The 20,085-nt window shown below is 42.9% G+C and overlaps 1 protein-coding gene across 1 annotated transcript; it reads left to right on the forward strand.

The window, feature by feature from the left end:
* The first annotated feature begins 7,079 nt into the window (after positions 1–7,079).
* LOC123230540 (zinc finger protein 883-like) lies at positions 7,080–15,682 on the forward strand. The gene is made up of 4 exons (XM_044656673.1): positions 7,080–7,148; positions 8,053–8,169; positions 8,795–8,921; positions 13,831–15,682. Exons 1-4 carry the CDS (start codon positions 7,080–7,082, stop codon positions 15,351–15,353), a joined length of 1,836 nt encoding a protein of 611 aa, XP_044512608.1. The 3' UTR covers positions 15,354–15,682.
* The last annotated feature ends 4,403 nt before the right edge of the window (positions 15,683–20,085 follow it).

Raw genomic sequence — 20,085 nt, forward strand, 5'->3', positions numbered from 1 at the left:
GGAGTGAGAGTCAGGCCTAGAGACAGGAGGTCCTAGGTTCAAACCCGGCCTCAGCCACTTCCCAGCTGTGTGACCCTGGGCAAGTCACTTGACCCCCATTGCCCACCCTTACCAATCTTCCACCTATGAGACAATACACCGAAGTACAAGGGTAAAAAAAAAAAAATTTTTTTTTTGTTTCTTTCTTTGAGTTTAGTTTCACAGAAGGATCAATATGGAAAAATATTTTTTAAGATTGTACATTCAAAATCTATATAAGATTCCTTAAAATCTCTTGGGCATGGGGGAGAAAATCCAAGACTCAAATTTTTAAAAAGTGTTGAATATTGTTTTTACATATAATTGTTGTGAAAAAATAAAGTATGAAATGATGGAAGAGGTTTTATATTCAGTGATGAACAACATCCTTTTTTATCAAAGTATTTTTAAATTTTTATTATACTTTATTTTTATTTTTAAATTTAATTTGAAGTACTTTTTCATGGTTACTTGATTCATGGTAAACAACATTTTTTCTGGAAGGAAGGGGTGTACAAGAAATGATTACAGGAAAGGCTTGACCTTGAGCTCATATTTAACTATACACTGGACACAATATGCTGGAGATAAGATTCAATGCCTCCAATTCTCTAGGAAAGAGGTTTTGCTGTAGCACAGACTTCATAGACTTTCCCACAGAGGAGCCCTCATTAAACACCCCGAATTTCAAATTGTGCAAAAAGTACCATAATGATAAGGGCTTTTTCTCTGAAATCCTAAAGCTTATCATTGTTCCTCACTATTTGTTGGCATTCATCTATCATAGTTTTTTTTAACCATTCCCTAATTAATTGGCACTCACTTGTTTCTTGGTTTTTTGCTGGCACATACAGATCTTGCCAAACAAACCAAATAAGAGTGCATGGAGGGGCAGCTGGGTAGCTCAGTAGTGTGAGAGTCAGGCCTAGAGACAGGAGGTCCTAGGTTCAAACCCGGCCTCAGCCACTTCCCAGCTGTGTGACCCTGGGCAAGTCACTTGACCCCCATTGCCCACCCTTACCACTCTTCCACCTATGAGACAATACACCGAAGTACAAGGGTTAAAAAAAAAAAAAAGAGTGCATGGAGGAGATGTGGAAGAACTAAGGGACCCGATCCCTACTGTCGAATCAATTCTGTCCAAAGACTCAGGCTCATTATGAAGTTGGCTGACTTCTGGGTCTGAACAGAAGTTCAACCTCTGTGATGAAGTAATAAGGGAGGATTTGAAGTCTCCAAGTCCACCTTGTCTCTCAAAATATCAATTGATGGGGACTCAGAGGACATCCTAAGGTTTAGCTGTCAGGCTAAAGAGAAACAGGACATGATTTCCTTCATAAGCATCATTTCTGGGGAAGATGGTGCAGGAGACATATATTGTGCTTATGGGAATCCCATCCCCCTATGAAGAAACCATATTATCCTTGGAGAAATAGCCTCAAATTCTTTATTGGGTAAAATCTGAATACTATACAATGAAATATTTCTATAAGATGAACAAAGTCCTAATTACTCCTCCCTCTGATAAATACTTTCTCTCTAATCAGAGTCATTAATAATGGAGGAGATCATTTCACTTGCTCTTAGAGCTCACAGGGAAACAGAGATTTAAGCAGATCTCTTCAATTTTCTCCTTTCAAATAGAGCCAATTAAATATTTGATGGGTTTTAACATTATCAATATCATAAAATATTAAAGGATACAGTATTGCACATTGTATTATATTGTTATATTTTAATATATGTTGTATAATAAATTATACTATTACAATCATTATCATGTAATATTAACTTTTTTATGATGACCCAAATTATTTTATTATTTCCACAAGGGATAGTCAAATAATTTCAGAATGAAACAATGCTTCAAAATTAGATATTTAACTGAAGTGAGAATTAAAATTCATGAAACAAGCATGGTATAATTAAAACACATGATTAACAGGGCTGATAAAATACATGATTTTTTTTTCAAATTGTATTTTTTCACCTTTTAAAAATTTAGTTTATAATCTAGCAATATCCAGATTGTAAGAGAAGCTGCTTTTCTCCTGCATATCTTTACAATGTTTGTCAAATTTCACCTTTTCATAAACAGTGTATTGAATTTGAAACCTAAAACACAACTATCAAATTACCTTACCCACAATTGCTGCTTCTTATTACTCTTTACATTTTTTATCACATCTAAAACCCTCTTACAAGGCTAAGATGAACATTCTATTAAAGTGACAATAACAATAGTGGCAGCTAGGTGGCTTGCTGGATTGAGAGACAGGTGTAGTTGAGACAGAAGGTCCTGGGTTCAAATCTGGCCTCAGACACTTCCTAGCAGTGAGCCTTGGCCAGTCACTTTAACCCTGTTGCCCAGCTCTTGCCACTCTTGTGCCTTGGAGGCGATACACAACATTGATTCCAAGAAGGAAGGTGAGGATCTAAAAGATAATTATGAGAGCCATTTGTTGTGTAATTTCTAATCACAGGAATGCAAGTGATAAGTAAAGACTCCAAGTCATAAAGAAATAGGTTTATTTGGAGAGGACTTCTGGTCAAGACTAAAAGACCCCAAACACTATGAGACCTTCCTAAATATCCCAAAGAATTAGACAACTTTTATACCAAGACAAAAATAATTCAGGCCAGCGATCAAAACAGAGAGATGCGGCTTGGTTGAAGTAATCAGGACATACTTCTCAAGGACTCATTTCTCAAAAAAGAAGTCATTTGACAATTAATTAGGAGTCACTTGAGAGACAAGTGCCAGAAGGCTAAGTCCCAGGTTCAAGGCCACAATTGCTGAGGGTGTCTGATAGAGCACAAGGGAAGAGTGAGGCTGGCATTAAGGCCTATGTGAAAGCAGTTCTTTCCTTAATGCAAACTACTTCCCAGCTGTGTGACCCTGGGCAAGTCACTTGACCCCCATTGCCTACCCTTACCACTCTTCTGCCTTGGACCAGATACACAGTATTGATTCCAAGACAGAAGGTAAGGGTTTAAAAAAAAGAGAGAGAGAATGCCAATGAGGAGATGACATCTCAAAATTTATGGAATACAGTCAAAGCATCATTTAGGGAAAATTTTACACTACTCATACCAATGAAAAAGAGAAGAAGCTAATCAATGAATTGGACATACAACTAAAAAACCCTAGAGAAAGAACAAATTAACAACTTCCAATTAAACCTTAAATTGGAAATCCTGAAAATCCAAGGAAAAACTAACACACCTGAAAGTAAGAGAACTATTGACCTAATAAATAAGACAAGGGATTCATTTTATGAGGGTGAATAAAAAATAGAATATTGGCTAATTTCATTGTTCAAAAAAAACAACAACAACAAATGAACATCAAATTGCCTGTATCAAAAATTAAAAGGGTGAATGCACCTTTCACAATGAAAATGGTCAAAAGGAAATTGAAGCAATCATTAGGAAGTATTTGTCCAATTTATGACAACAAATCAGACAATATAAATAAAATGGATGAATATTTATTGAAGCAGACTAAATAAATGAAATAGGTTAGAGAATAAAGTAGAACTGAAGTAGATTAATCCATTCCTGCATTATTTAGGAAACTGACCTAATCCCTCCAGGAGGCCAAGGAACCTAGGCAAGTGGTGGGTCAGAGTCCAAATTCCCCTATGGACAACAAAGGGACGTAGCTCACTTTGGATGAGTGTTTAAGTACAAACAAATAGGTCAGGATGGAATGCAAGGTAAACACATAAGCTAAGTAGGGACGAGGGTTTAGGTACATGTGAAAAGTAAATCTCTCCAGTGTTATCCACTTATCACTGATCACACACACCTGTGTTTGTGATGAGGCTTTTCTTGACAAATAAGAACCTGGATAGCCTTGTATCTTGTAAACCTATTTAAGCTGCCTTGTAATGTGAGTCTGGATAGCTTCCACTAGGGAAGGCTGTCCCAGCTGGTTGATTTCTTTTTCTTTTCTTTTTTTAATCAATAAATAATGGTTCCAATTATTGAATTTCTGGGTGTCTGAACTGCTGTTACAAAGTACCCCACTTCATTACAAAAATATAAACTTCCCAGATTAACAAAAGAGGAAACAGAATACTGAAATAATCCTGTCTCACAAATCAATGAACTCCCTAAGAAAAAAATCTCCAGGTCCAGGTGGATTCACAAGTGAATTCTAGCAAACCTTTAAAAAAGGATGAATCCCAACACTATATCAACTCTTTGGTAAAAGAAACAAAGAAGGAGTCCTGCAAAATCCTTTCTATGACACGAGTCTGGTATTGATAGCTAAGCTAGGAAGACCCAAAAGAGAAAGAAAATTATAGACCAATTTTTGTAATGACTGTCAATGCTGAAACCTTAAAAAATAAGCACTAGCAGAGAAACTACCGGCATCTCTCACAAGGCTTCTTTGCTATGACGAGGTGGGAGTCCTACCAAGAATCCAAGCCTGGTTTCACATTAGGAAAATATCAGCATGATTGACCATATTAATAACAAAACTAATAGATATCACAGGATTACTTCGATGGATGCAGAAAAAGCCTCTGACAAATCACAACCCCCATTTCTATGAAAAACATTAGCAAGGGCGGGACCTGGGAGGCTCAGTGGATGGAGAACCAGGCCCAGAGATGGGAGGTCCTGGGTTCAAATTTCTCCTCAGACACTTCCTACCTGTGTGACTCTGGGCAAGTCATTTGGTCCTCCCTGCCTATCCCTTACCTCTCTTCTGCCAGAAGCAATACCCAGCACTGCTTCTAAGGCGGAGGGGCGGGGCCAGAGAGGGCGGGCCGAGAGGGCGGGGCTTTCTCCTCCTCCAGCCTGTGGCTGCCGTCCTCCCGCAGACCCCAGAAGGTCTCAGTCTCAGCGCGGCTCTTCCTTCGGAGCCTGGCCACGCCCACATCTCTTTTCTACAAGCGTGGGGGGAGGAGAAGAGACTATCCCGGGCCCCGCACTGTCTTTGGCCCCCAAAGAGCTGGGAACTCGGCACGCCTGAGGCCGCGGGACCCTTTTCTTGCTTCCCGAAAGCCTGCAGAACTGAGTGCCCTAAAGGGCGGCCTTCAGACCCACAGCGCAGGGGCGGGGCGGGGCGGGGGCGGGGCAGGCCCTCTATGAGTGCGCAGCCCTGAAGGGGAGGGGGAGGCTCGGGAGGAGGAGAGAGCAGAGAGGGGGAGGGCCAGGGCGGGGCGATCCAGTCCCGGAACAGGCGGTGCAGAGGCCTCCGGGAAACCGGAAGTTAAGATCCAACCCAGAGACCTCCCCCTCCCCCCAGCCTCCACTTCCAAAGCTTTTCCAGGCTCAGCACCTTATCCCGTCTTGGAACTTCCTCCATCCCGCGCCTTCAGCCTCGGTAATTACGAAGTGGGGGCGGGGGAGAGCGGGAAAGGGGGACCCCGCGTGGGGAGGGGCCAGAGGTAGAGGAACGTGGGGGAGGGCGGGAGGCAGAGAGCGGGACTGAGTTCGGATTCTCCCTTTTACGGGTCCCTTTGGGGCAGACCACCTCCCGCCTAGGCGTCCTGGTGCCCACTTCCTGGGTCCCCCCAAAGCCAGGAGCCCCTCCCCTCCCCCCACGTCCTGGGACTCTGCATCTGGGCGGGACTGGCTGGGGCCAGAAAGCAGGCCGGGCCCGAGCGGACCTGAATAGGCTGCTCCAAGCGCGGATTTCCTGCCGGGTACAACGTATCCACAGGGCTGCTCTGGTGTGCTCCAGTTCCCTTTAGGGCTTCCCAGCCTCAGCTGTAGCAGAGGGTTCCAGGCACCCTCCCCAGCTCCTAGGGAGACCTCAGCACCCCTTCATCATGTTTCCCCAGGCTCAGTTCCCCGCCTCCCCCAATACAAGGGTCCCTGCCCTCCTTGTCAGGAGCTCTGTTGGACCATTTGCCTTCCCAGCCTCTCCCTGGGCTCCCCTTCCCCATGCTTCCCTCCTCCCCCTTCTGGCTGAGCCCTCAAGCCCCTTCCCTACCTGGGGGCTTTGGGCTCCCACTGTCAGCCCTGGAGGCTCTGCTGCCTCTTGGGGGTCTGGGAGGATGGGAAAAGCTGGTAGTGTAAAGATTCAATTTAATGGTTGGACTTAAATTATATGAAATAATGTGGTCATCAGAATTATTACATTTCAAGTCAGAAGTTTATTTACCAAAATAGAGAGGAAACCATAAAGTTAGAGAAATGTGAAAGATGTCCTCAGCCAGGAGGGCTCCAGTAGTGAGTAACCATGAGGCCTCCTCCAAGATGGAAGCTAGTCTCTTAGGAAACTAGGAAGGGAATCAGCCTTTCACTCCCCCAATGAAGTAGTCCAAACTGCAGTCTCCAGTGAAGCTCCCTCAAAGACTCTTCCCCAGTCAGAAGACAATCTCTTCAGACTATCTTCTCCAAGACCATCTCCTCTGAGGGAATTCAGGCTTGCTTTTATGGTGACTTTCTGTGTCCTCCCCTCTTCACAGGGGCCAATCACAGTTTCCAGATTGTCTAGCACTGCCCAGGGGACAGTGTCTGTGGGATTGACTTCTTGCCTTCTGAAGATCAGTTTCTCATCAAAAAACTGTTCACAATTTCCTGGTGGAACAGTTTCTGAGTTTTTTTCTGACTAATTGAGTTTTTAAAAAAGGGTAGAATTCTCCAAGTATCTTGCTGGCTTCTCACCTAGCACTAAGGAGGATGTTCAATCTTTTGCTGACTCATTTGAAAGGTAGACAAAGCAAAGTTAATCCTGCCTTCAGCCTCTAGTGAGGGTAGTTAAGTTAGTGTTAACTCAAGATAGACAGTAGAAAAGAATTCTCTTTAACAGTAGCAACCTCTCCCCTGAAGACAGGGTTGGCCCTGGGTGACTCCTGTGGCCCCTCACTCTGTGTAGATCTCTGTGGGGCAGCCTCAGCCTGAGAAGAGAAGGAAGATCTCTGCCCTTCTGGGTCCCTTCTCCCTCCCAAGCTCAGGGTTCAGAGGCCCAGGGCTTGGTCCCAGGAAGGATGGGACTGATCTAGATTCCAAACTCAGAGGGAGATGAGGGCAGCTTTGTTCTGAGGTTCCACCAAGAGCAACTGGCCCAGAGAGTAAGCCCAAAGGCAGTGAGCACAATGGGCTTTTCTACACTGGGGAAAGAGGGGAAGGAGTGCCCCAGGAGTGGGGTTCCAGCTGCTCAGAAGGTCAGAGAAAGCAGTCATTCCCTAGGCCAAGGGGAGGCCTCTTGGGAAGAGCTTTGTCTGGAGCTCCAGTCAGAGGTCCATAAAGTGTGTGTGTGTGTGTGGGGGTGGGGGGTAGCAGGACCCTGAGTGGAGAGATTTAAAAAGTAATCCTTCATTCCTGTTTTAATTTAACAGGGGACCTGGAGGTCCTCTTACCATAAAGAAGTATAGAGATTAAGCAGCTCACAGTTATAGGAAATAGAAAGCATTGAGATAGGAAGGGGGAACCATAGAGACAGGAAGTGGGGTAGAAAAAGGAGGCCAGCATCAGTTGGTTCATCTCTTAGTTGCTGACAGTTAGGGCTGGCAGTTAGGGGAAAGTTTGCCACTGTGTGTTGTGTTGTTGGTTAGCAGTGTGTTGTATTCTTGCTTGGAGGTTATTTGCTGGAATATAAAGGCTGGCCTGACCTTACTGAGAGGGCTTTTTGGCTTTAGCCTTTAGAAGGCTTTTGGGATTTGGTTTGGGGTGCTAGGATTTTTAAGGTGGCTGGACTTTGTAGACAGACCTAATTGGGGATGGATTAAACACTAATTGAATTGGTTTTGATTGGACTGAATTGGGTTGTAACTTTGTAGGGTGGTTATTAGCAGTAGCCTTAAGATAGCTAGTATAGACATTAGGAACTTTTATTTCTCTACCTCTTTCCTATATTTCTCTCCTTTAGTATATTCATTTTATTATATTCTTTTACTATCTATTTTAATTAAACTAAACTGTTAATTGTTAACAGCTGCCAGAGGTTTTCTTTCTTCTGGCTTAAATGGATAATATTAATTTACAAATCTACTATATTCTCATTAAAACATTAATTCTTAAAAGCTGTTTTCTTATTTTGTCAAAACTCCTCTAATTTAATTCTTATAGGACCAGGAAAAGATGGAGGGGCTTCACCAGATGGACTCACTCGCGCTACTTTGCTGCCTCTATGTGGAGCCTGGAGTCCCTGGGATGGCCTTTGAGAGGGACAGACTCCCAGTCCAGGTAAATGAATTCCAGCCCCAGATGGGAGCTCCATCAGCCAGTGATGTTGCAAGTTGTGCTGTGTGATTATAGTGTAACCCTGTTGGGCTATGAGGAATAACAGGCAGGATCATTTCAGAGAAACCTGGGAAGACTTCCATGAACTGATGCAAAATATGAGCAGAACCAGGAGAATATTTTATAGGCTAACAGCAACATGGTGTGGTCAGAAGCTGTGAATGACTCAGCTGTTCTCAGCAATTCAGTGTTGTGAGACAATCCCAAAGGACTGGTGATGAGGAAAACCATCTGCTTCCACCTAAATTCCCCAAAATGAAAGTCTTTTTTTGTTTATTATTTTTAACCCTTACCTTCTTTCTAAGGATCAGTTCTCTGTGGATAGGTCACCTGGGCTGCATCCTGAGTCCCCGCACTCTGTGGAACATATTTTCTGCTTTCTCGTGCCTTTCAGAGTGTTAGGAGTAAACATTGATCTGAAGGCTCATTACCAGATTGATGAGCATTTATTAGTAAAGAGAGAGAGCTTGAGAGAAGCAAAAAGAGAAAGAGAAAGAGATGTCTCAGCCTTTCTAGTTCTCCTTNATGTAACTTCCAGGCCTCTGTGCTCTGCCTTGGACTGCTCTAGGAGGTGGTGACTTTCAAAGATGTGGCTGTGGACTTCACAAGGGAGGAGTGGCGCCTCTTGTCCCCTCCCCAGAAGGAGCTGTACAAGGAGGTGATGCTGGAGAATGCCCAGAACCTGCTCTCTGTGGGTAAGGAGGCTCTTCCTGCTGCCTGAGTCTGCCATCCAAGGGAATATCGTCCTCAGCAGCAGGCAGGGTTGGGAGCTGTTTTCAGTCATGAGGAAGGGAGGAGGGCTGGTATGCCAAATCCCAGAGTCAGGGCCCTCCTGCTGCCTGGTTCTCCTGTAAAAAGACTGTGCATTGTGTAATGGGACCTCTGGGCTCCCTTTGATGCTCCAGAAGTCTGAGATCAAATGCGTGTTGGAGTATCTCAAATGCGGAAGGAATCTCAGAGCTGATTCCATCTCGTCTCTCACTGGCCCAGAATGGGGTCTCCCAAAACCATCTGGGAAAACTGTTCAGGGAGTTTTCCTCCCACCCTCTTCCCCTTTATTGGGGATCTTTTTCTCTTTAACTAGAACAAACCTGTAGCTCACAGATCCTCGGTGTCCCCAGTACAGACAGTTTGTCCTTAGTCTTCCTTCCTATTGCTCTAAGGCTCCAGCAGAGCCAGTGATGAAGGGAAAGAAGGGATGAAGCATTTATAACAACCTGCTTTTGTCCCAGGGCTCTGCCAAGGATTTTCTCTGTGATATAACACTTCTTCCTCACCTTCATCTTTCTAATTCACTGATAGAATTAACCTCTTTTTACAGATGAGGAAATAGATTTGATTAAGTGGCTTGTTCTGAGGCACCTATATAGTAGCTTTTTGTGGAACAATATAAACTTGAGGCCTTCCTGCCTCTAATCCCAGGCCCCTGCCCCTCCCCTTCTAGCTGCCTCTCATTTCCAGATAATGGAAAGCTATGGACTGAGTCCAGCCCTCTCTCAAGGAAATGTCCAGAACCAAACATTCTGGTTCTAGACTGATTCCCCAAACTTCTCACCCCTCTTCTCCCCCACCATAAATGCTATGGAGACTCTCCTCCAGGGATCCTTGTAAGCCTCCTGCAGGCTGTACTTGCTTTCCTCTGTGCTTGTGAAGATGAATGGACTGGCTGAGAGACAGCATTGGTCCCAAAGAGATTTGTTTAGTTCCCCAAGAGAGGAGGCAGAGATTCCCCAAGAAAACAGCCCATGAAGCTCAGAGAGGTGTCAGGGAGGGAGGAGCAGGCAGGGTGATGGGACAGAAGCTGATCCCATGTGGGCATTTAGGAGTTTCTGCCAGAAATGACCAATCCAGGATGGGGTAGGAGGGCTATCGTTCATTCGAGGTCCTTCAGCAGGGTAACAGGCACATAGTGAGGGATGAAGGCAGACTTCTGTGGGAACCCAATGGACAGAGTGTCTGAATGGAGTCACTAGACTCCCCCACCTTTCCCTGAAGAGAACTTACTGATGAGCTTCTCTCTATCTTCCTCCCTAACTGATTCCCCATGACCAGGGCTTCCAGCTCCCCCAGAAGACATGATCTCTTTGGAGCAGAGGGAAGCCTCATGGATGCAGGATCAAAAAGGCCTGAGGAGCTGCTGCCCGGGTAAGGGAGGAGAAAAGAGTGTGAGAGAGCCAGGGTGATGAGAGGCTTCTGTGTGCTATGGTGAAACCTGGGCTAGATTAGGGGACAGGAAGACCCAACTTGGAATTCTTTTTGAGGGGTTTTAGCAGGGGCTCCCTCAGCAAGTCACTGAACAGCTGAGCCTTTTTCCCCATCTGTAAGATGAGCCTGTTAGACTCCATTTTCTATCAGCTCCCTTCATGGGATCAGTTTGTGACCCTCTGAGAAGTCAGTGTTTGGGACTGAAGGGCCTGGAATTCTGCAGGTGCCAGAAGCGCTGAGCTTATCCCCTCTGAACTTTTTTGTGTCCAGAAACATGTATGAGTGTTTGCTCTGTGCCAGGTCCTGGGCTAAGTTATGGGGGACATAATGGGCTGTAGTGGACATCCCGTGCTCTCGTGGAGCTCACCCTCGGCTGGAGCAGAGAGCAGCATGCTGACAGTTCTGTAGAAGTCCTGTAGATTCCAGCTCCAGGGCAGCCAATTATGAGAGGGAAGGCTTTGAAGAGAAGAAGCACTACAGAGGTCTAATGGGGGAGTGGCCTGGGCCTTCAGGAGGGCCAGTCTGAGGATTTTGGGGGAAAGTATAACAGAGAAAAGAAGGGAGAGGCACTGGCACAAGTCACTGCAAATATCCATCTCTAGCAGTTTAGCCCTGAACCCAAGAACAGATGTTGGACAGTATTTTGGGGCAGAAGACACCAAATGAGAGTGTTTGGAGCATTGGGGAGAAATGTTTTATTGGTTCCCAGAGGAAGAGAGTCATTAGCTCATTAGTGTGGGAAAGGCTGAAGATGAAAGAACAGTGAGGGCCCAGCAGGGAGGAATAGACAGGCTTTGATGAGGGATGGGATGAGCTTCTTTGCCCATAGAAAGAGATTTTCTTTAGCTAGAAGAATAACTCTTTCCTCTGATCCTGAAGTGAAAAAGGAAAAGCAGGCAGTTGAGTTGGGTGAGATGTGGAGGATAAAAGAGCTCTGCAGAGAGGTCCAGCTTTTGTTCAGTGAAATATGAGGCTAAGTTCTGAGGTCAAAAGTTGAGGCACGGGGTGGAAGGAAGCCATAAGGTAGAGCTGGAGACCAGGGAAATATTTGGAAGGCTGCTGTGCTGGGTGGCAAATAGAATCGATGAGGGAGATGTCACAAGATTGCCTTGCCATGGTGAGGACCCAGCTGAGGTCAGGGAGCCTCAGTGTAGATCAGAGCCAGGCAACTGGTTTCCTGATTTTCATTCTCTCCATTAACCTGCAGCCCATGACGATTTATGAAGACTGCTGCCTTATTTGGAAGCAATCCAGGGCTAAAATTTCCCTAAATCTTTAGCCCAGGCCCTTTCCTGGTGTCTGGGGCTCAATCTTAATTCTGTTCTTGGACAATTAGGTGACCACAGCACCTCACTTTAGGGAGATGAGAGCCTAGGCAGAAGCCTCTGGGATCATAAGGACTGGGTCTTCTCTAGTTCCAACAGAGTTACTGTTGACTGTTGAGAAATAACAGCAAGAGAGACAGAAACATGACTGAGGCCAGAACATGCATTTGCCTTCCAGGAGAGAGACCAAAATGCAAGGATCTTGGTAGAGCTTGGGCCTGACATAAGCCCTAGACCCAGTCAATAAACATGCATTAAATAATAAATATGTCCTAGGAACCCTGCTAAGTCCTGAGCATACAAAGGAAGGGAGCACCAGTCTGGGCTGTCCTGCAGGTCACAATGTAGAACACAGACCTGGAGGTGGTTTAGAAAGAAGTAACAGATGCTGAATCTCACTCTGAGATGACCCAGGGAGAAAAGAGTGTTGGGGAATGGAAATGCATTTAATTGAACAGGGAAATCAGGAACTAGAGGAGTGAAGAGAATGATAGTTTCAGGAGAAAAGCAATCAAAGGAGGAAATAATCTAAATTCTAATGATAAAAATAAACATCACCATTTGCATATGGCCCCTAGTATGTGTCATACACTTTATAAATATTATCTCATTAGATCCTCATAGGTTTGAAACCTAGGAGTCACTTAATATTATCATACCCATGTTATAGTTGAGGATCCTGAGACCAACGGAGCTCCTGTGACTTGCCCAAGGTTAAAAGTCCTAGCAAGTTTCAGAGGTACAATGAGAATGCAACACCACTTGTATTGGGATTTGTAAGAAGAATATCATGAAAACGCTAGTTTCTCTATAAGTTGGGAAATAGGAAGAGAATTATATGAGCTTCCTTGCCCATTTCCTTAAAAAGGATCATGAACTCAATTTACTTAGGAGACATATCTTTAAACATTGGAAATGCCTTGTTTTTGTTTAAATTTTATTTAGTAGAAACATTTTATTTTAGTGAAAAGAGGCATTTAAAGAAAAGTAATGGCTGCTCTCAAGGAGTAGGAAACAGAATACAATCTTTTAAGCCTTGGATAAATGCAACTAAAAATAAAGAGTGTTGAATTTCTTCATCTGATCTCAGATACAGGAACAAAAAGAAGGTTGAAAGCAATCAGAAAGGGAATTACATAAAGCTTACAGAGAAGATTTTTTTTTTTTTTTTATCCTGGGACTCCATTCTAGGAGCATAGGGCCACAACCAGTAGGCAATGGTCACGCTGTCGCTCAGGGTCACCCAGCTGGGAAGTGTCTGAGCCCGGGCTTGAACCTAGGACCTTTCCTCTCTAGGCCTGGCTCTCAATCCACTGAGCTAGCCCAGCTGTCCCTACTTAAGGTTGCAGTTTCTTTAGCAGATGTTGTTTTACTGGGTGGGGTTGCTAGCCCCACGCCCAACCCTCCTCCTTTTTCCTCCGGGCTAGGGACCATCCTTGGCCTAGGAGTGGTAAGGGTGGGCAGTAGGCTTCAAGTGACTTGCCCAAGGTCACACAGTTGGGAAGTGTCCGAGGCCGGACTTGAACCTAGGACCTCCCGTCTTGAGGCCTGGCTCTCAATTCACTGAGCCACCCAGCTGCCCCGAGAAGCAAGATAATAGCATAATATTTAGTCTACATGCACCCAGTGGTGTCATACCTATAAGAGGATTAAATGTATAGACAATGAAAATGAAAGCAACAAGATTGAAAGTGAATTGTCTAGTACTGTAGACAGAGCATGCTGAGGCACAAGATTTGGTCTCAGCTACCAGGATTTTGGGTCAAGTCACTCATCCGGCCTTGCTGAGGTCATTGTTTTAGTTAGGAATATAATAAAGCTAGCCTGTCCAAAACCCCAGATTTGTTATGAAGAGCAATTGAAATCACATGGGAGACTCTTTGTTATTTGAATTGTTCTTTACCTTTGAGGTAATGGCATTTTCAAAAGATGAATTGTGCCCATTTAAGTTGGAGGACTTTTCTTCTTACCTGACGAAGTAGGATATAAATCGGTTCATGTTCTGACAAGGAGATAGAGTTATATATGTGTATATGTCACTCTATATGTATGTTTTACTATTTGTTTCTTTTAGAAGGAGAGATCCAACCTGAAATGAAGACAAATCCAACAGAGGTGAGCCTCTCTGTGGAAGAAATGGACCTACAAAGATTCATGAGTGATGGTCCTGATAACTTTGCTTTCAGAGAATTCTGTATTACTCCTCAGATTTCATCTCATATTGAACATCAAAGAATGCACACACAGGAAAAATCTAGGGAAAGTAATCAGTGCCAAAAGACTTCTATGCACAGGGCCAGTCTTGCTGGACATCAGAGAATCCACACTGGGAAGAAACTTTACGAATGCAAGGAATGTGGAAAGACATTCAGTCGGAACTCCCATCTTGCTGTACATCAGCGAATCCACACTGGGGAGAGACCTTATGAATGCAAACAATGTGGAAAGACATTCACAGATAAATCCAGTCTTGCTAAACATCAGAAAATTCACACTGGTGAGAAACCTTATGAATGCAAGCAGTGTGGAAAGTCTTTCTGTCGGAACTCCCATCTTGCTGTACATCAGAGAATCCACACTGGGGAGAAACCTTATGAATGCAACCAATGTGGAAAGTCATTCAAACAGATCTCCAGTCTTTTTGTACATCAGAGAATCCACACTGGAGAGAAACCATATGAATGCAAGGAATGTGGAAAGACATTTAGTCTGAGCTCCAGTCTTGCTATACATCAGAGAATCCACACTGGGGAGAAGCCTTATGAATGCAAACAATGTGGAAAGACATTTAGTTGGAGTACCAATCTTGCTGTACATCAGAGGATCCACACTGGGGAGAAACCTTATGAATGCAAGCAGTGTGGAAAGACATTTGGTAATATTTCCAGTCTTGCTGTACATCAGAGAATCCACACTGGGGAGAAACTTTATGAATGCAAACAGTGTGGAAAGACATTTAGACAGAGTGCCAATCTTGCTGTACATCATAGAATCCACACTGGGGAGAAGCCTTATGAATGCAAGCATTGTGGAAAAACATTCAGTATGAACTCCCATCTTGCTGTACACCAGCGAATCCACACTGGGGAGAGACCTTATGAATGCAAGCTGTGTGGAAAAGCATTCACAAATAAATCCCATCTTGCAGTACATCAAAGAATCCACACTGGTGAGAGGCCTTATGAATGCAAGCATTGTGGGAAGACTTTCTCTCGGAGCTCCCATCTTGCTGTACATCAGAGGATCCATACTGGGGAGAGACCTTATGAATGCAGGCAATGTAGAAAGACATTCACAAGTAACTCCCATCTTGCTGTACATCAGAGAATCCACACTGGTGAGAAACCTTATGATTGCAAGCAATGTGGAAAGGGATTCAAAGAAAAGTCCAAACTTGCTATACATCAAAGAATCCACACTGGTGAGAAGCCTTATGAATGCAAGCAGTGTGGAAAGATATTCACAGTTCACTCCAATCTAGCTGTTCATCAGAGAATCCACACTGGTGAGAAACCTTATAAATGCAAGCACTGTGGAAAGACATTCAGTCATAACACTAGTCTTACTGTTCATCAGAGAATCCACAATGATGAGTAAATTAAGAATACAAGCTAAGTCAAGAGATGTTCACATGTAGCACTAGTCTTGCTATTGTGTGATGGAAATTTACCCTCACCTCTTTCTGGAGCAATATACCTGGCATGAACGCAAACTTGACACAGAGGAGAGGATTGCATGATGGAAATCACTGAGTGATGATAGACTAGCAATAGGAGAAAGGCAGCAAGAAGTCACTAGATGGGGACAGAATGATGTATCCTGCACTGCCTCCTGGGCATCCCAGGCAAAATAGAAAGCCAAGTCTGACTCCTGAGATGAGATTTGTGAGTTATTGGGTAGAGAAAAGGTTTGATAAAATGAGGCAAGAGTGGATAAACAAGCGCTTCTCTTTCATTTTTGTTGGTTGCTGAACTTCTCTGTGAGCCCGGCTAGGCCATCCTAATGGTGGCCCCAGGATAGCAAGCTAAATTATCAGTGAGGAAAGTGTCTCCTATTTTTTCATCTTTCCCCATTATTACCTTAGATTAAATAAAATTAATTTAGGTTCAAACCCGGCCTCAGCCACTTCCCAGCTGTGTGACCCTGGGCAAGTCACTTGACCCCCATTGCCCACCCTTACCAATCTTCCACCTATGAGACAATACACCGAAGTACAAGGGTTTAAAAAAAAATAAAATTAATTTAGGGCCAGTCTTTTTTCCCTCTTATACTATGTAATCATAGAAACCAAAGACATTCACACTGAGCTATCACCTTGCTCAGAATCAGACAATTCACTTCACTATGTGAGGCCCAAATGGGCATAATATTTAGCCCTAAAATGTGGTCCCATAAGAAAATTAAGGGAACATAGAATACTTTACCTTTCATATCAATTTATTGATATGGTAAAAATTTATGACCAAATAAAAAATAGATAACATTATGAGGTGTAAAATAGTTTTCATTATATTAAATTCAAAACTACAAATAAAATGAGTGAAACCAAGACTAGAAGTGGGAACAAAGTTATCATTCAATTTACAACAATATGACCAATTTAATACTTCATTTTAAAAAAATTCTAATTGTGCTCTATAGAAATCATTTGTAATTAGTATTTCCTATATAAGGTTTTTTCAAAAATAAATATGAGAAATGATATTGTGGATTTCAAGTGTTAAGTAAGATTATTGGCATTCCAATGACTTCTATTCACCTGAATGCATTATCAAGATAATTATCTTACAAAAAAAATCACCATGTATCTATCAGCTTGACACTGGACAGATTGTACCCATAGCCCAGTATAATGTAACTGATAGTATTACACTTATTTCTACAATTTCTAAACATTTTTATATCAAATCTTAGGCCTACTTTGTATTAAGGTCTGTCCTATATATGTGGCAAAAATTTATCACACCAGTACAGAACCCCAAGCTGAATAGGTTTGTTTGGATGAGGCCAGACTCCCAATGAAGCCAGACCTTGGTCAAATCAAGAGCAGAGACCCTGAGCCTTAGGAGATAAGTCTTTTATGCCCAGAATTCTGATGATGCAGTGACAGAAAACTCACTATGAAAATAGAATGGATACAAAATCGTTTACATTACTATCTTAATAACAAGTCCTAATTAATCTGGCAAGTGTTAAAATATCACTATGGATAGTGACTTGGCAGTGGTCAGTCAGGATCTTGGTGTTTTTACTGATGCTTATGGTGGAATAATAGGAGTAAGCAGTTTTGGTTAACTGATATGTGAAAACAAGTGTAGCCCTCCATGTCCAGTATGACTTGTTCTACAAACAATACCATCCTACCTTTTTTGTCTGATCATCTTATTATACACCCAAGAGTGGTGTAGGATTTATGGAATCTCCTGGGTTATAGGCTTATGGTCAGGATGTAAACAAGATTTGAAAGCACCGCAAAATGTAATTTTCTTAGTCGGGGCTTATAATTCTTAAACAAATTATATCGTTTGACTGAATCAAAACTAATAATTGTGTTATAAAAATAATCATAAAGGCTAATACTATTATGATCATAAAAGGGGAGCTTCACACTCACAACATCAACATAATTATACTAATAGGAAAATGTGAATTGAAGTGCTACTACCTTATAATTTGTCTTAAGACAGTTCTATTGAATCTAGATTCATCCTTATAAATGGTTGCCTGTAGAATCTTCTCTCAAGAGACATTTGCTGTCAGCATCTCAAATGATAGGGACCTTTACTTTCAGATTAGTCTGCTGCCCACGGTTTATGGATATCTCCTTGCTCAGTAGGAGAGTGAGTTCTGGACATGAAGGAGGGGATAAGGCAGGTGGTGAAGAGATGGGGAAAGTGGAACCCTATAGATAAGCATGGGTAGTGGCTCAGGTAGAATTCAAGCCCTTGGGTAGAATTAAAGGCCTGAGGAAGAACAGGATCTAGGACCCCCCCAAAGGAAAGCTCTGAGTTTTAGGGACCAAGAGAAACTTCGCAGAAAGTGAGATGCTACCTGAGAAGACTAAATCCAAGAGGTCAAGGTGAACATGGAGGACATATTCCAAGTAGTGGAGACAACTATAGGAAAGGCAGAGTTACAAAATTGAGTATCTTAACCAAGAATCATTTTGGAGGATAGTATCACTGGGTCAGAGACAAGAGTTGAGAGGAGTTCTTGTGGGAAAACACCCCTATGTTTTTAGAACAATGTCAGCCCAAAAATAGGAAACTTAAATTCCATTCTATTTGTAAGAAAAGAATTTTATTTGAAGAAGTAGTTTATGGATGTATAATAACTAGTGGAATAGTCTGGAGGCTAATCAGATAGCTTCAGTGCTGATGGACAAGTCCAGGCCTAGTAGAGTAGCCTCTTTGCAGCTGATTGCATAGAGCAGCAACTCTGTTGTACATTAGCAGCCACAACTGTAGAAGAGCAGATTCCCAGCTCTGTGGATTGGGATATTTATTAGGGCCAAGGAGCTTGTCATCTCCCATTCCAGAGAAATCTTCACCTTTCCTAAAAATCCTGGAAACGGGGTAAGGCCAAATACAGATAAAGGTGTTTTAGGGTGTGATGTCATAGGGAATAAGAAGCATGTGCAAATTTGGGGGATTTCTCTGGAATGCCAGAGCCCAGTGTGCAGGCCCCTTGTTCCTCATTGTCCACCTTGTTGTCATTGGTCAATGTGGGAGAGGTCTTCTTGTCCTCTGGAACGAGAACATGGGGTGGAGGATGTGGCACCCTGGAGGACCAATATAGCTGGTTAATGCTGTTACAGTTGTAATAACAATATGAGGGTTTAATAAAATCAATTAGGCAAAAAAACTTATGACCAGTAGAGATTATAGATCCTATACACAGAGTTGGTAACAACTATCTGCAATTCATGTATGACGGATGCTGAAAATAAAGGTTTTGTAGTTGATGTTTAACCAGGTTTAACTAGTGAGAAATGCCAGATTTTAGAGTCTGAGGGTTCCTTTCCTCACTACCCCTCAGTGCCTGCTATGAGGCTACATCAGAGTGAAGAATAAAAAGTCTGGAAAGGAGGTTGAGGAATTCCCTATGCTGAAGGGCAGGATTTGGCAAGTAGAGATAGGCAGAATCTAGAGCTCCTGACCAGGGGTACCATTGGAGGAAAGGGCCCATCCTGGGGCTTCAGAAGCTGGGCAGAGTGGGCCTCTTAGGTCTGGGAAGACCTACCCAGAGGGAGCTGGATATAAGTCAAACTGGGGAGCTGAGATCACTCTGCCTTTTGGAAACCATCTCTTCAGGTGCAGGTCCCAGGTAAGTCTGAGCCAGGAACCTAGAAAGCACCAAACTTCAGTTAGCCTCCCTTTCCTTTGAGCTTCGTTCTCCACTTCTTACCTCATGGTGAGCATCTTCTGAAGCAATCTGGAACATTGCTCTCTCCTAGAACTAGCTACTGTCTATCCACACTTACATTCACATCCCAAATGCCACAGAGCACCATCCAGAATTTTACCATTGAGTCACCCATTCCCTTCCTACATTGCCTATACCAGCTCAGGTATCCTATATTCCTACAGCCAGCTCTTGGTTAGAGATTTCGTGATACTGCCTCCATCACAGGCCATTGTGAATTCATAATTTCTGAAATGGGGAAGGGCATGCCTCATTCTTTGGGTCCTCAGTAGGAAAGATCAAGCCTGGTATTCAGAAGGTGGCAGCCACCATTTTAATAAGACCCAGAAACAAGTAGTGAAAAGTGGAAAGGGTAAAACTTCTTTGCTTATTTTGTCAAATAATGTGTATAGTATTGGGATTAGTTCTTTAAATGTTTGATAGGATTAATCTGGCTCTGAGAAATTTTTCTAAGGAAGGAGTTTTCTCAAATTCCTTTTATGACACAAATATGGTACTGATTCCAAAGCCAGGCAGACCAAAAACCAAGAAAGAAAACTATAGACCAATCTCTTTAATGAATATAGGTGCAAAAATCTTAAATAGAATACTAGCAAAAAGACTCCAGTAAGTGATCACAAGCATTATTCACTATGATCAAATGGGGTTCATTCCAAGAATGCAAAGATGGTTAATACTAGAAAAACCATCCACATAATTGACCATATCAATAATCAAAGATACAGAAATCACATGATTATCTCTATAGATGCTGAAAAAGCCTTTGACAAAATACAACACTCATTCCTATTGAAAACACTAGAAAGTATAGGAATAGAAGGGCCTTTCTTTAAAATAATAGAGTATATATTTAATACTATCAGCAACTGCTTGGTTTATACCACAAAGAGATAATAAGGAAAAA

Source organism: Gracilinanus agilis, chromosome 1 (genome assembly GCF_016433145.1).
Source record: "Gracilinanus agilis isolate LMUSP501 chromosome 1, AgileGrace, whole genome shotgun sequence".
Lineage (NCBI taxonomy): Eukaryota > Metazoa > Chordata > Mammalia > Didelphimorphia > Didelphidae > Gracilinanus > Gracilinanus agilis.

Bases quoted from the DNA above. Each gene is read 5' to 3' on its own strand.
- LOC123230540 (XM_044656673.1), top strand. From the start codon at position 7,080: ATGGGCTTTTCTACACTGGGGAAAGAGGGGAAGGAGTGCCCCAGGAGT. The intron at 8,170-8,794 runs GTAAATGAATTC...GGACTGCTCTAG, and splicing joins GGGACAGACTCCCAGTCCAG to GAGGTGGTGACTTTCAAAGA. The intron at 8,922-13,830 runs GTAAGGAGGCTC...TGTTTCTTTTAG, and splicing joins CCAGAACCTGCTCTCTGTGG to AAGGAGAGATCCAACCTGAA.